Genomic DNA, 16,691 nt, shown 5'->3' on the forward strand with positions numbered 1-16,691 from the left:
ACAGGTTTACAAGGTGACCATAAAACTCTGTATTAAGACACTATAATCCTCTATAGGGGGATTACAGGATTAGGGTATTACAGGACAATTATTAGGATATTTGGGGGGAAACATGTTGCTTTGGCATCAGAAATTATGATTAATGATGGGATCACCAACTAAAGTGGTAAGTCACAATAAATCTCTACAATGAAAGTGGTATCCCCCACCAGTCGAATCTGCCTGCATAAGGGGCTAATCGTTTCATCGCATACCACAGGTGCGCAGGTGCGAGACAGAGTTTGTGCCCCTGGGCACAGAAAGCAGAGTAGGCGAGAATGCGCACGCTCGCGGACGTGAGCACGCGTATTTTTCCCAAGCAAGCAAGAAAGATAGAAAGAAAGAAATAGAGCGAGAGAGGGAGGGAGAGAGAGAGAGAAAGAAAGAAAGAAAGAAAGAAAGGACTTTTCAGTGAGATGTGAGAATGACCTTTCACATGCTCCTCAGTTTGCACATCTGTCCTATCTCATTCAAAATACCACCTGTTAGACTTTTAACAGTATGTACTGCATGTTTTTCATGTATTTCAATATAGTTCAGTAACATAACCACTGATAACAATACAGTTCACAAAAAACTTGACAAATTATGTATAACCAATGCACACTTTCGAAACCTGAAAGTCTTTTTATTTGTGCATGTGGTCTGTGTAGCGCTGCACATGGAGACCTAAAGGTATCTGTCAGGGATGGCAGCCTTTTGCATAAGTTATGTGTGACCTTCCAAAAATTTGAAGTGCATGTACCGTCATGCATCCTGCAGACAGCATGCAGACATGCGTAGCTGCCAGCAGATGTGTATCAAAACTAGGTAATGTGATCAAAAGGTTATAAATACATTCTGCACAATTCAAACAGAAGATTAAAAAGCACTTTACATTCCGACATGCTGTGCACAACACCAGTAATATGGCTCACGTTGCAGTATAAAGCAGGGTTTGCATAGGCTATGTACATCGACCACAAATGTGTTGTTTCTTATGGGATAGATGAGTGGTTTGGAAAATGTCATCCTTTTAATTTACAGCATGACGTCTCCCAAATGGTCCCCTGGTTAGGAACTAAGGCCAAGGAGGGTTTGCCCACACACACACACACACACACACACGGCCCATGGCAGCAGGATTATCTTATCTCTCAGGCACCAGGAGGATCTCTGTGAGGATAAACAGGAAGAGAGACGATGCACCCAGCCCTGCTCTACTTTCTCCCCATGCTCTGCAGGAGACCTGGTATGTCTAGATCACCCTGCTGGCTGAGAAGCATCTCCTTTGTGTAAAACCACATCCTTTGAACAAGTAACTACATTTCTATTTCAAAATGTTTTGAACCATCAAAATAACTGCAATGGTTTGGTCAACCCAAATAGTTTGGAGTATGAATGTTCTGTATCGACTGAAAGTATCTGTCCTTTGTCAACGTCTGATGGAGTCTTGTTTTTCTGGCACAGTACACTCAAGCATGACACTGGTGATATGAGAGGGAGGAGATAACATGCAGCAAAGGGCAACCAGACCCAAATGTATAATATTACCAGAATGGTATGACCCATAGCTTCCTGTATCCAAGAATGTCCCTTAAAAACATTTGTGTAGGCCTATATGATTCTGCATTGCTGACTTGCCTACTACCCAGCTCCAGTGATTATATTTAGATTATTTTATCAGCTCTTGATATCACAGGGATGTGACATTATTATTGTAAGGCTAACAACTGGGCTAAAGCAAGCTTTGCAAACTTCTTTTTTTAGCCCTTGACCAAGAAAATTTCAAAAGTAAAGTGCACTTGCCCTTGGAGATTCAGTGGAAACATGCAAGCACATTTGTCATGTCATGCTTTGAACCCATTTTAAGTCTTAAGTTTCACTGTGTAAAAACACATCATTAGACTAAACAGTCTTGAAAGGGGACCAGCCAAATACCATCAGTGTAATACTCAACGAAAATCGCCTTTGCAATGGTTTTCAACTTTGCTTTCAAGTCGAGTGTTTCCAGCAGCGATTAAGTTATTATGACTCCATGGTTGCTTGCTTGTGTGAGTGCTGCTACAGTGCGTTTTCTCAGTGACATCATCCTCATATTCCTCATGAACACGGAGCCTGTGGGTCTGATATGGCTGCTGAATGTTTGACAGCATTCCCGAGTGAATTCCACCATTCCCATGTGATCCCAGGAGGCTGAGCAGGAACTCCAGTGCTGCTTAGAAAGGTACTCCACTCTGACTTTGTATGTCAAAACATGCATTTTCGTGCATGTTTTGACACAAAACATGCAGGAATCTTAGGAAATAACTTAAGAATCCCTGGGCCCAATTTTTGTGCTCTTGTTCTAACACAAATTATTTTCCTTCATTGGTTTCCATCTGAAAAGGGCAGAAAACTCTCTGAACGAGTATGTAGACTCCCTAATTCCAAACTCTGGGCTAAGACTACTACAAATGGAATTCTTGCCAGATTAGGCGATGGCTCATTTAATCCCAGGGGAATCCCTGACATGTCATCACTGACAGAGAGCTTAGGGATTTGTGTGGAAGAGCCATTCAGCCAGAATTCAATCTACATGCTCTCACTAATCTCTTAATGGAAGTTAATTGGATAAAACTGACACTATTTATGGCCTAAGGTTAAACTTGGTGCATTTTTCTCTGGTTTTCAGTAGATTCTCTAAACATGTACGCCCAGGTCTCTCTCTCTCTCTCTCTCTCTCTCTCTCTCTCTCTCTCTCTCTCTCTCTCTCTCTCATGATGGTCATAAGATGTAGGTCATCTGTTTTTTTCAGATGTAGGTGATTTGTTTTTATACATCCCAGTTAAGACCAGGAATGTGGTGGAAGTGAAACCCACTGAAACTCAATTTATGCACCTTTTTATTTTCCCAACACTTAACCCATTGTTTTAGATAGATAGATAGATAGATAGATAGATAGATAGATAGATAGATATCATTACATACAAAATATAGCAGACAAAGCATAGGAAAATTGAGATAAATGTGTATGATGTCATAGCCATAATGTCAGGTCATAATACACGTAGTATCATACTGATGTAAGTTATATTAAGAGGGTTTTTCAAAACATAAATTAACTACTTAATTATGTAAAACATAATTGATTTTTGTTAACATTGTTGGCTATATGTCTTGTGTTGGTTGCTGGCTGGAGGTCATAGTTTTTATGTACCACTAAATGAGGGTTACAGAAACATGAATTACAAGCAAGCAAAGTGCAAAAGCAAGAACATAACAACTTCAGCTTAACTTGACATAACATTGTGCATATTAAATCTGGATCAGCAACATATTTGGCTCTGACACAGCAGAGCAAAGTGAGCCCTTAGTCAGCCCTGATAGAGGATGCCGATTGTGCTGAAACACTCCCAATGGATGGTATTTGCTATAATTAGAGATGAGGACAGGGAGGTGATGCTGATGATGACTTTACGAGGAACAGTTGGGGGTGGTGGGATGCAAATGCAGAGAAGAACTAAAGTGCAGAAGAGTGAACTTAAGGTGGTGATGTAGCAGACGTTGTTGGGATTGGATGTGATCGTCTTTCAAACAAACCTTTGTATGTGAAAGTTCACACTGTTGTGGGTGAAGTTTGTAGAATATGAGACTCTCTGCTGCCACACACAGACATAAGCAACAAATGCATGGAGGCACTCTTAGCGCAGAAGAACAAATGACAGTTTTTATTGCTTTAGGACAGGTACCATGTTTGTGTAACAAGATTATAAATATTATGCTTCTCCTTCAAAACCTGGGAAGCCAACTGGAATACAACGGAGAGGGAGAGAGAAAGAGGGAGAGAAAAGAGAAAGAGAGGGAGAGAGAGAAAGAGAGGGAGAGAGAGGACCAAACCAAACAACAGAGGAATGTGGTTGGCTCTCCATCCATTTGAGCTGCTGCTCCCTGCTCTCCCACTCGCCTGCCTTGGTATGTGTAATTACTCCACAATTAAAGTGCCTGTGCTTGAGAGAGAGAGAGAGAGTGTGTATGCGTGTATGTGTGTGTGTGTGTGTGTGTGTGTGTGTGTGTGTGTGTGTGTTCATGCGTGTGCACCATATCGTTTGGTGACCACTCTAGACCGTGTCAACAATGCGGCCTAGCCAGAACAGACGATTTCACACAAGTAGTCATGAGCGAGGGAGGGAGAGAGAAAGAGGAGGGTAGGTATGAAAAGAAAACATTTACTTTCTTTTTAGATGAAACTGCTGAGAGAGAAAACAGCTGCTCAGATAAATCACTCCCTCCGCTGCCTCACTCTTTCAGTCCTTTCTAATTCCAGCCTTTATTTTATCCCTGTTTCATCAGCCTGAGTACCGATACTTCCACTTCTTTCTGTATTTTTCTGTTTCTTTCCATTTCATTTTCCTGTGCTTTCCCTCTCTGTAGTGAGACCACAGGAATGCTGGGTGACTGTCACAGCACTACTGTCTGTGTCATGCATAGTAATCACTGCGCTCACAAGACACACATAAACACACTTTCTAACACACATGCACACATCGACACAGTTACATACAGAGATAGACACAGATCCACCGACAAACATCTCTGACCGCTGCTGGAAAATGTTATATGGCCAGTATTTCATTGCTGTCCATAGAAATGAAGACGATTTGCATGGCCATCTATTTTATTTCTAAAGGTGCTGGAAACACACAAAAGCTGCAAAAGGCGTGAAGCCGTGCTATACATGTGTTTGGTGTGAATCTGTGAGTCTGGGTTTCATATGTATTTGGCCATCTGGAGTGAGAGAGATAATGAGGTCTCCACCTCCTGCGTTTGCATTTCTCCTGCATACTTTGACTGCAGAGTGTTTCTATTTCTGCATCTCCAGCCAAAGTATGGGTGTGAAAAATACTGAGAATATAGCCTTCAATAAACATAAACACATACAGCTGTGCATGTGCATGTATGTGTGAGTATGTAGCATGCAATACTGCACATGCCTCACGTGTATTTGTCCTCCCCTATGCATTTCTCCCTTGATGTCTAGTTATACTAAACAGTTAAACCTTGAGTATCGAGACAGTGCTGGCACAGTGGGCTGAAGTTGCCATCTTTCACAGCAGCTGTAGCAACTGATTTTCCTTGACACAGAAGTAAAAATACTGAGAAACTACAAGAGTACACTAAATAGAGTTCAGATCTCCGCTGAGGTGTCCAGTGTGTATGCATTAGTGTAGTGGAATGAAGGGGAGATGATATGCAGATGATACGATGCTGATGATCTACATTATCATGCCACCATAAGTGATAAGTCAACCGACAAAGGCATTTCAGCAGCTGGCTGACATTACTGAATGTTTTGAAATGACCAGGGTTAGGGTTAGGGTTAGACACAAGTGTCTTACACTGAAGTGCAAATCTGTACAGGAAAATTTTCACAAGACCAGCTATGTAAACCGGCAATTTCAAAGTGAAAACACCAACAAAGGAATCCTCCATCTGACATGCTCCAGAACATACGTTAACTTTTCAATCTCTGGCAAGAAAACACGACTATAACCGTGTTTGAATCTGTGGCGACATGAAATGATTGAGTGGAAAGAAATGAAACAAACTGAAGCAGTTGCTGATGACTTGTGGCACCTATCGGCCTGAAGTTGAAGCTTTTGAATCACTACCACGAGAAGTCCTTTATCATGCAGTTGTAACTACACAAAATATATTAAGCTGATAGGCCCAGTAGTACTTGAGATTAGCTGTGGACAGATACACATAAACATGGACAGGTACACACAACTAATCCCCCGCAAAAAAATCAGCATGCATTTTTACCTTATGTTCATTGTTCATTACATTAATTAAATTGCACAGAGTGTATGGCTCAATGCAATGAATTCCAGATTTATCATAGAGGCCACAAAGATTTTGAGTGAATGTCAAAAACATGCTCAGCAAGTTCTGTTGCCACATGAAAAATCATACTAAAAAATCTTAATCAATTACCTGTTCCTCTAAAAAAAAAAAAAAAAAAAAAACTCTGAATGCATCAGCAATTTGTCAAATTAATCTTTTTCCAATTCGTTTTCAGCCCAGTAGTTAATATTATTGTACACATACTGCTAAAAAGACAATGCTTAAAGGTGCAATATGTAAAATTGCTGTGGGTGTTGCCAGAAATTGTGGAATATTCAAGTAATTTATCAGTGAGGCCAGCAATGAGAACCATGTATATGCAACTCATGTTTTTTGTCAGCTGAGTCTAAATTATCCTCATTTTGATAAGCCCTCTGCCATTTGCATCAGTGCACCTTTAAAATCAATTTTAATTTGCATGCTATACATATTTAAAGGGGCAAAGTCTGCAAAATAAGTTTTTGATGAGCCCCAGAATTGAAAATTAATCATTTGGAAAGTCATAAATATGATCATACCATAACAAAGTGCAGGGATGTGATCAGTATCACACAAAGAAAACAAGAAGTGACCGGTGACAGAAAATCATATGAAATAAGAGAGGGACTCACCACCAAAGAAACCATGCACCCAATATACTGTTGAAATCTTTCAAAAATCTAATCTCTTATAATCATGTGTTACTAATGGTTATATGTGACCTGTGCTGAAGCTGCCATTGTGCAGAAGAGTTGTGATGTCTTTCACATTTCCTTCTACAAGGGAACAATAAGGAAAGAAACCAACAAGAGAAAGCCAGGACTGTGGTGTGGCATGATTTGGTCAGCCCTATTCATACTGACAGGGTAAAAAATGTACGGGCTCCAGTTCCTCTCTGTTGGTCTTTGATTGGGATGTCAGCTGCAGCCCGAGATTCAAAACGTCAAAAGGGATTTCATGAGTTCCTGGAAGGAAGAATAAAAAAGGCTTTCACGTGGGACCTCATTCATAGACGGTTCTTATGTTAACATTTTGTGCTTACAGCCAACTCACGGCTGTAACCCAGAAATCTTATAGTCAAACGGTGATTTTCTGTGACATGTAGCTAAATCATGGATGAAAGATGTAGCATCCACTTTACAACCTCTGCCATGCTGGAGTGTGAACGCTCTGCACACCTTAATTGGACATGTGACATGTTGGCTTGTGGCCGGGTTAAGACAGCAGCAGGTTGTTGAGTCTGATGACAATGTTGGCAAAGTCAGTGAGGTCCACAAAGTCCGAGGTGACGATGTTGACCCCATCCACCCCTGGTCTCTGAGCCTCAACCCACGTCATGATGGTGGGCAGGTTTCTGGTTCAAAGAGGGGGAACAGGAAAGGGGAAAATTAGATTAGGGGCGATAACATTAGATTAGTATAGCTAGATACAACTGAGAGTGAGTTAGTTTCAGAATTTGGACTAAAAATAACCAGCTAATGGTCAAAATCTTACATCCATATCACCACCAAAATCTAAACAATTGTTTTTGTTTGTTTGTTTGTTTGGCCCAAGGCATATTTTTCCACTAAATTTCCTGGGAATTGGTTTTACTCTAAATTAATTGTATTTTTTTTTAATTTTATTATTTTATTTTTTTTAGCTAACCTGGTGACAGACAGCTAACTAAAAGGGGAAAAACACTTCCAGTTTCCATGATGGCGGGAATACAAAATCCAGTGGAGGAGAAAATGAACCAGACAGGAAAGAGTTAAAGGCAGTGATATGATATTTATGTCCGTCTGCCTGTCGGACAGACAGAGACCACTATGCCACCATTGTCTCAAAATCATTACTTTGCTTTCAGACACTTTCTGTTTTGGTTCTGGGAAAACACACACACACGCCATAAATGTAACTGTATCATTTCTAGCTAAGCCACCAGCAGAACAAAACCAGGAAGTCAAAATGTTTACCCAGGATGATAAACAATCCCATTTCCTCAGAAGTGAAAAATTAGGACACTTCCTGTCTCGCCAGAACGTCCGCTCAGGAGTTTCATACCCGAGAATCAGTGGCTGATTCCTTTAGATGTAACAAGGGAAGCATGGCGGGAAGGTAAATTGTGGTTTCTGTTGTCATTTCCACTTAAATCCAGGCTTAACCAAGCTGGAGGACTGCAAACATGTGTGCAGATGATTCACTCCTTGCTTAGGATACATCCTGTTTCTCTTGTCAGAGAGACGAGATGTGTTTTAGTTTGATCCTCTATAGTTCAGATCTGGATAAAGGAGGTTTTAGTTGCTCCCTGGTGGAATAAACCAGTGAGGCGACTGTACTGTCACAGCAGAGCTAGAAATGATAGATAGATGTAGATTTGTTTTAAAAATATAGTCAATCTGCTTTCCTTGTAAGTGGATGAAACACACACTACTTTATTCATGCAGAAGATAAACTATAAGCCATAATATGAGATGTTATAATGTAAACTATAAGTTATAATAATGATTTACTGAGTATTTTTCACATCTTGGCCTGTTTCTTTTTCTTCTTCTGCATGATGGTACTGTCCATCCTTTTCCCTCAAGGTTATGTTCAAAGAAGGGAATCCTCTTTCCTTAATGCATGAGATTAGCATCATTTATTGCACTGCCCTCTATTGGCTACAGAGTAGATTAAAAAAAAAGAGAGAGAAAGCAGTGGCCTCCAACATCATCTCCTTCATTTCACACACTTACACAAACCCAGTGACTGACCTCTCGACTAGGTAGTTACGTAGCCCCCACACCAGGCCCCGGGCCACAAGGTTGGCGTTGGGGGTGAGGATGGCCTGGGACACATGGAAGGTACCCTGCTTGGCTCTCTCCCTCAGAGTGGTGTCCAGGAACTAGAGAGAGGAAAACACATATGACCTAAATATACCCTTCAGGCATATCCTTGTATTTGGTGTTGGAGCTTAATCACAAATGTCCCTGGAGGAAACCTAAAGAACCTAAAAAAATGTACATTGGGTGTTTATAGTGTTATCAGGTGGGCTCCTTCCATGATTGGAGCTGCCGAAAAAGATGATGAGGATGAGGATGAAGAGAGGAAGGGAAAGAGGAGCGAGAGGATGAAGAGGAGGGGCAGTGGTTATTCAAAAGTTACAATTTAAATAAATTACAGGTACTTTCAAAAAACAGAAGACGATGATAAAACCTTTACAGAGCGGATCCTCGATATTTTATCAATATTGAGTCACTATAAGAAAATTATTTTCCCTCAAAATTCAATTGGGAAACTGATTTTTGTGCACGGGTAATCTTCATACAAATAAACATTCCATTGAATGATGGTGAAAAAGATTTTAATTTGAACATTTGCTCCCTAGAAATTGGTGCTGGCAGCTGATCTAAAAGTGCTTTGGTCTGGGCATGTTGCAACATACGCGTGTCTGACCTTAATGAGTTTGATGGGATCAATGGTGTTGGCCCAGGGGGCAGGGATCCTGTTGCCGGGCCACAGGTAAGGACATCCCTCGGCAGCAGGATGATGGTAAAACACTAACACCTGAGGATGGAGAGAAACAGGATGGTCATAGAGTAGAAACACAGGCTTTGAAAGACTTTTTTTTTTTTTTTTTTTTTTTTAAATCTGTGCAAACTGGGTTCAGCTCAGGTTAGATTTTGGAACGATCAAAAGCCTCTTTGACACATGAGAGTGGAGCGGTCCTCTCAAAACAACTTCAGTTTTTATTCATCTGGACTCTTCAACAGCAGCTGTTAGGCTCCACCAGGTTCATCAACGGTATGAATAACAGTAACTATTAGCTTGTTTGCACGGCACAGCAATTTTGTGTTGTCCTGCATATAAATCCACCATTTTACTGAGGATCACTTAGGGTTAGGGTTAACCCTTTAAGCCCCCCATTTTTTAGTCAGTCCTTTCTCACAGTATATGTGTTCCCACTATTCTCTCTCTCTCTCTCCCTCTCTCTCTCTCTCTCTCTCTTGCTTTCCTTTGCCAACTAAGCTAGTCACAGATTAGGGTCAGGAATAGGAAACAGGAAATCACTATGCGGTATCTGAATGAGACACAAACACACATATGTGAGCACAAACACACAGGAGTATGTTCACCTGCAGCAAAGCACACATGCGCACACACACACACACACACACACACACACACACACATATCCGTGTGCACAGCAGGCTCAAGCATGCAAGCACACACTGGAATGCTGTTGTGTGTTGAACAAAAACATCAAAGGGATGAAAAAAGAACATAAATTAGAAGGTGTGAGACAAGAAATAGGAGTAGAGAAGGAGAGAGTGGTGACAGGATGAAAGAGAGAACAATGGTTGGACAAGAGGTAACGGGATGACGTTTACCACTAATTACTGTCCAGGAGAGTTAGAGGCAGCAGGGATTACCAGGCACTCACACACACACTCACACTCACACACACACACACACACACACACACACACACACACACACACAATCATGCACATTCCGATAAATGTACAAACAGACAAATTCATAAACGTGGTCCTTCTTGCACACACCTTCACGGATGCAGGTCAGCTTTAAGTGACCTTTCCAAGACACACACATGCCTTCATGCTGCTCTTTCTCAGACACATGCACATAATGAATGCATACTCTGACATTTTGTACACATTCATTCATGCATGCACACAAACACACACACACACACACACACACACACACACACACACACACCCAAGCACAAATAATAGAGTACACCCTATAGTGCCTGGATCCTGACTATAATCTTCCTAACCATCTTCTACTAAGACATGCAAACTACAACAGCTTACAGACAGGAATAGCTGAGCATCGTTATGTGTGTGTATGTATATATACATGTGTGAGAAACAAAGAGCTCATCACACAGTGACTGAGAAGTCAAAGAAACTGTGAGAGTGCATTGCTGATATCTGTGTGTGCATGTCTGCATGCATGTATATAAGAAAAACATGGTATCTATGTGGCTTGCATCACCATTATCACACAGTATCAAAAAGACGCCAACAAAATTCTGAGTGAATCTTGAATCGTCATATTGGTGTACATTTCGGTGTGTAAATAGCTCTCTGTTTAGTATCATATCTGGTTTTTACAGTTAGTGATATTATGACCTAAAATCGGTAGTTCTGCATATCACATAACTTGTTCAAAGGGATCTCACACTACCTTCCAATGGCAAAAATAACAGCATTTTGCATTATTTGTCCGCTATAATGAAACTGTATTAATTCCCCAACACAGCAGTGGCATTTGCTGTAAGTCTGCTCATCTGACTCTAAAGTCATATACTTTGCATTATCATCACTTAGAATGTGACCTGTCTCCACGTAATGGAGCCTAGACTGCAGTTTCTCTGGCTCACTACCTTCACAAAATCTAAAAATAAACATATTTATGTCTGTTTTTATTTTGGCTCCCAGTGTCCACCTAAAAGAGCCAGTTTAGTATTACCAGACAAGTAGGCTGTCCCAGTCAAAAGTAAAACTTCTCAAAAATATCACAGTTCAGGATGCAAGATGTAAGGCTGAGGCCTTTGACATTTCTTCCTCAGGGACTGTGATAAAATGTGTTAAATAAGCCACTTACAAAACCGCCAGCACTGTCGCAACCCCACTATGGGCAGCTTAGCTTAGCTTCTTGCAATGCATGGCTTGTATCTTCTAGACAAATGTTGCTCATGATTTAGACCATGAAAAGGGGAGTGTCCCGGCCGCAGGAAAAAAAAATAATGTGGATGCTGTCTTCTCATAATTAAGACCATACAAATATAATATTTTACTGATACTTGCTTCTATTCCGGATATGTCACCATGAGTGCATCCCCCTCATTGAAACTTCTCAGCCTGTCTTTACTATGATTGATTGGCCTTAAATTGGTCTGTGCATGGAGTGTTTGTAGTTTCTTTATTATCCAATCAAACAGAATAGGTTTGCAATCAAAAAATTGAATAAAAAAACCTTGTCTATGAATTGAAAAGTTTTGTTTGTGGATCAAAAAGAATCCAAAAGCTGTTGAGCTGAATCTTGTGGGCGGGATCAATGCTGACCTACACTGGAAGACACGTCTCTATTGGCCAGTCTCACACAGAGTGACAGTGTGGCAACATCCACAGTTATAACTTAACAGTATTACCACCACATTCTGGCATTTTCTGCTTTATTTGACAGTCACAGTGGAGATAGATGGGAGGGGCATAGGGGAGAGGGGGGATGACATGCAACAAGGGACCTGAGGTTGGATTCGAGCCCCAGTCGCTGCAATCGGGACTGAGCCCCGGTGCATGGTGCGCACTCTTGGCCGGTGAGCCACCAGTGTGCCCCCACCACCACATTCTGGAAAGAAGTGTGGATCAGAATGGCTACTATGCAATTACATTTTTGGTTCAGAAAGAAACTTTTTGATTTGCATTTTGATCACAAATATATTTTACTTGCAATAAAACATTTTTGGATTGCATTGTCTGTAGTTTTGTACTCAAATTTGTTTTTTGATTGCAACCCTATTCTGTTTGATTGCATGATAGAAAAAAAAACACCCCACACTTAAGCCTCATGGGGAATGACCCAGCACTTATTTGTGTTAGTAGGAAGTTTGACAACATGTTTTCATAACTTGGTTCACCGTCTTTCTATGTCCACTATGTTCCCTGATACCATGTGCTCTAACCTGGTAGTTCTTGTCCCAGAGGTAGTTCAGGGTGATGTCCTCCACCACACACACGAGACACAGCTTGCCGCGGAACACTTCCTGGATCAGGCTGATGAGGTAAGCATGGTGCTCTGCCTCCATAGCGTAGTGGTGGTTGAAGTCCAGAAACACCACCTCAATCAGTCAATCAATCCATCAGTTAAATCAATCATCTATGACACAGTACCCATCTATCCGTCTTGCATTGCATTTATGTCATGCATTATAAAAAACACATGCAGTTCAAAGTGGTTGTCATCTCAGCTTACCTCTTTCCTGTGTCTGTTCAGGAAGCTGTTGATTTCTGTCAGGCCGTCCCTCACCTTGAGACAGAGAGAGAGAGTGAGTGAGTGTGTGTGTGTGTGTGTGTGTGTATGTGTGTGTGTGTGTGTGTGTGTGTGTGAGAGAGAGAGAGAGAGAGAGAGAGAGAGAGAGAGGTTGGATGGGGTGATGGGTTGGTGGAGTTGGGGTGTCTAAATGAGAAATGTTCATGAAAATGTAAAAGGTTTATTGGTCATGTAGTGACACTGTATGTACTTGGTTGTTAAAGTCATTTAGAAAATTGAACGCAGTAGTAGCTGAATGCATTTTGCACAAATTTTTGTAACTTCATTCACACATGATTTTGCTCATGTCTTGTATTATTTACTTAATTAATGAAACGTTAATGAGGCGGGTCTCTTAAGAGCAGCATACTTATCCACATGGTCAAGGGAAAAGGGAAGGAGAGAGGATAAAAATCACCACAAAGGGGCAAAAAAAACATCCAATGGAGAGTTGCGCAAACGAACAATCCAATAATACAAACTATTAAATAATAGTACACAAAAACAAAGGGGGGATAGTAACAGATGACACAAAATCAAATGATTTATAGGTTTTAAAGAAAGGATAAGGAGACAGTACAAGAGCAGGAGAAGATGAAGGTCTAAAAGTCAGTAAATGATTTGTTTTGTTCTGCCCACCTTGTGCCCAAACAGGCCATGGATGAAGTAGATCTCATTGCCGGATTCACTGGGTTTGGAGGAGACCCGCAGGTCAAAGTATCGAATGCCTGCATCCAGCTGCTCTTTAAATGTCAGGTTCTGAAAGTTAACCAGAGCAGAGAAATATCAAAACTGGCCGGATAAGACACACCATCCTCTGACGTTCATTTTATTTTGTATTCATGCCACAGAAACAGTTTTATACATAATGTTTATATACTTTATGTAGGTTATCTTGTGGAACACTATTTGTCATGGAGTAGTTCACACACTGTTAGGTGCAAATTGTGATAACATTTATAGTTTGTTGTGTTTATGGGAAGATATTTCATTAAACGGTGTAAGAAACCATGAGACACAAAAAAAAAAAAAAAAAAAAAAAAATCAAAAACTGACTCTAGACTATTTGGCTCCCCAAACTTTCTGTACCTGTGTCATGGACCACTTCACCATGACCTTCTTTGCAACATTCCTGAAGATGGTGGCCAGGTACACCACATAAGCTTTCTGATCCGGACCCACAGGAGCCTGCACGTCCACCCAGTAGGTAAATGAGTCATGGGACCCTGGGAAAAAGAAAGAGACATGACAGGATGATAGTGGAAAGTGACAATTATCAGTGGAATTAACTACCGACATGGGAGAGGAGGGGATGTTGCAGAGGTTAGGGGCAAGATTGCATTAAAAGAAGATGAGTGAAAGAGAGAGAGAAAGTTTAAGAAAGAGGGATAGGAGTACAAGCAACAGGGAGGAAAGACAAGCATGAAAGAAAAGGAGATATGAAGCGGAAACATAAAATAGAAAATAAAAGGGTACAGGGGAGCTGCTTGGGAGAGACTGCGAGTGAAGATGGAATGTGGAGCACAATGCACATGCACACACACACACACACACACACACACTTTCTCTCTCTCTCTCTCACACACACACGCACACAAACACACACAATCATGTCATAGCCAGGTAATGACAGATTAGGCTGAATTCCAAGAGGCCAGTGTACAGTAAACCAAACAGGCTCATGGAAACACACACACACACACACACACACACACACACACACACACACACACACACACACACACACACACACACCACAAAAGGTTGCTTGAGGTACCCTGATCTTTAGCCTCTTAAATCAGTGGAAGGTCCTTTAACTTGGCTACCTCAGAAATAATTACAAAGTGGGCCAAGCAGCATTAATCTTAGTTGAATGGAGCAACTCTTAGTTTGAATCCCCTGACCCACTGAGAACACTGAAACAAGGGAAAAGCCAAGGGAACTATGATGCTTGTCTCTTCCTCTGCAATGCCACTGAGGTGCACTTGAGCAAGGCACATCCCGCAGGTTCCCCAGGGGCCAGTAGCAGTTATTTATTTATTTGTTTGGCGTCAAAATTTCCTCTAACATTAGAAAAAAAAATCTTGAAAGATTGGATGGATGGATTTTTTTTCCTGTATGGGTTGGTTTAATGCAACTCCGATGTTCCTTTTAACGATTTTGCTGTAGCCTCCTTGTATCCTCAACATATGTTATTGCATTTTTAGCTCTATCGTTTGGTAAAATACAGGCTACATGGGTACGGAGGAGAGACCGGACACTTCACGCACACTGTAAGCTCACCTGGCACAGCGAGATATTTGAGCTGCATGGCAGTGAGTTTGGGAGGGAGCGAGCCCATCCAGTCCGCGTTGGCACTGCCGATGCCCTCAGGTCGCGTCTTCATGTCGGGCTGTAAGAAAAACGGCCTCTCAGGCCACACCGATCAGAACTCGGAGGCCGGTTTCGGGTGCAGATGTAATCCCGGCAGCGGATTTCCATGCGCTTCCGAGAGATGAATACTACCTGAGGTCATCTTGAGAGGTGCAAATGACAGCGCGTCCGCCACCGGCCCCTGTGAAACACCCAGTCCCACACTGGCACCAGGTCGAGAGCGATCACCTCTGTTCACCCCGGTCCCGGTTTGGCGCGGCGTGCCGGAGCGCAGTGGTGTGGTTTCCCAGCGCTGCGCGCTGCGTCCAACCTCGCGGTGGCAAATGACCGTGATAATCCTCTTACCTGAAATTACGCTCGTTAACCTCCCCATCCTCCTTCTCTTTAAACCTGCTTCCCTTGCACGCAGCCCCCCTCTCCACCCACCTCCATCCCCTCACAGGCGACAGTGACAGATGGGAAAGACCAGGCTGGAATTTATTGCTGTCCAGGGTCAGTCGGACGTGACGGGTGAAAGGTTTAATGGTCACAAAAGTAGATTATCATTAGGGGGACCACAGAAGGTGATTGTGCTATACCTTTCTGCATTACCTCACCCTGTACCATTCTTTCCACGCCAGAGCTGACATGTGAAAGTCATTTTTCTTCTCAGTTGACATTTGCGGTTTGGCATGTTAGTGGTTAGGGCTATTCTATTCTATTCTATTCTATTCTATTCTATTCTATTCTATGTTGATCCTTGAAGGACAACTGAGCGACTATCGTGCAGTGAAAGGGGACACTTCTAAATATCACTAGGCCTATTGAAATACATGCTCCTCTTTCCTCTACTTGTGAACCAGAAATAGCATATTCACATCCAGCTGGCAGTTCGTAACTGCTATGTAGGTTTAACTGAGAGGGTCTACCCACTTGGGTGAAGTGATATTTTAGCAGCTTCAAATCCTCTTCCAATGGTTATAATCACCTTGTTGCCCTGCAGCTCCACCTAGTGGTGAATCTCATGAACTGACATTGAGACCACTGAAACCTAAGAGTAGCCAACACTGGAAAGACAGAACAAAACAAAACAAACAAATAATGACACAAAGGAAAACAAAACATGGGGCAGTTGTGTTGTGTTGATTAAGCATTTTTCGACAACTGATGTTTACAGTATCCTTAAAAGAACACTTATATTGTATTTCAGCGTATAGCCTACGTCAGTTTTTCCCATATCAAAATCACAATAAAAAAATAATAAGATGTGTTGCCTTTTCAAGGCAAGCACATAATTAGAATCACACTTTAAAAATTGACAAGTAAGTAGCCTGCAAGTCGCAACTTTTTCTAACACGATACAAGTGACAAGTACAAGCAAGTTGCTAAATCCATCATGAGTAAAGAAAAGCAGGGTATAAAATATG

The 16,691-nt window shown here is 41.6% G+C and overlaps 1 protein-coding gene across 3 annotated transcripts; it reads right to left on the reverse strand.

Annotated features, from left to right (window-relative positions):
* Positions 1 to 2,885: 2,885 nt before the first annotated feature.
* On the reverse strand, positions 2,886 to 15,603 carry plcxd2 (phosphatidylinositol-specific phospholipase C, X domain containing 2). 3 transcript variants are annotated; one of them, XR_003930167.1, is made up of 9 exons: positions 15,196 to 15,603; positions 14,002 to 14,138; positions 13,552 to 13,671; positions 12,856 to 12,909; positions 12,566 to 12,721; positions 9,301 to 9,411; positions 8,619 to 8,749; positions 7,020 to 7,237; positions 2,886 to 6,848 (listed from the first exon to the last, which is right to left on the reverse strand). XR_003930167.1 is itself a non-coding variant. In XM_030079339.1 (9 exons), exons 1-8 carry the CDS (start codon positions 15,296 to 15,298, stop codon positions 7,099 to 7,101), a joined length of 951 nt encoding a protein of 316 aa, XP_029935199.1. In that variant the 5' UTR covers positions 15,299 to 15,603; the 3' UTR covers positions 2,886 to 6,848; positions 7,062 to 7,098. The 3 variants fall into 3 exon arrangements, 2 of the variants coding, with proteins under 2 accessions (XP_029935199.1, XP_029935198.1); XM_030079339.1 differs by having other exon boundaries at positions 7,062 to 7,237; XM_030079338.1 differs by having other exon boundaries at positions 2,886 to 7,237.
* Positions 15,604 to 16,691: the final 1,088 nt, after the last annotated feature.

This window comes from Myripristis murdjan, chromosome 20, assembly GCF_902150065.1.
Source record: "Myripristis murdjan chromosome 20, fMyrMur1.1, whole genome shotgun sequence".
Classification (NCBI taxonomy): Eukaryota; Metazoa; Chordata; class Actinopteri; order Holocentriformes; family Holocentridae; genus Myripristis; species Myripristis murdjan.

Coding starts and splice junctions, on each gene's coding strand:
- plcxd2 (XM_030079339.1), bottom strand. CDS start 15,298: ATGAAGACGCGACCTGAGGGCATCGGCAGTGCCAACGCGGACTGGATG. Junction 14,139..15,195: donor CAAATATCTCGCTGTGCCAG/GTGAGCTTACAG, acceptor TCTTTTTCCCAG/GGTCCCATGACTCATTTACC. Junction 8,750..9,300: donor ATCCCATCAAACTCATTAAG/GTCAGACACGCG, acceptor TCCTCTCTCTAG/TTCCTGGACACCACTCTGAG.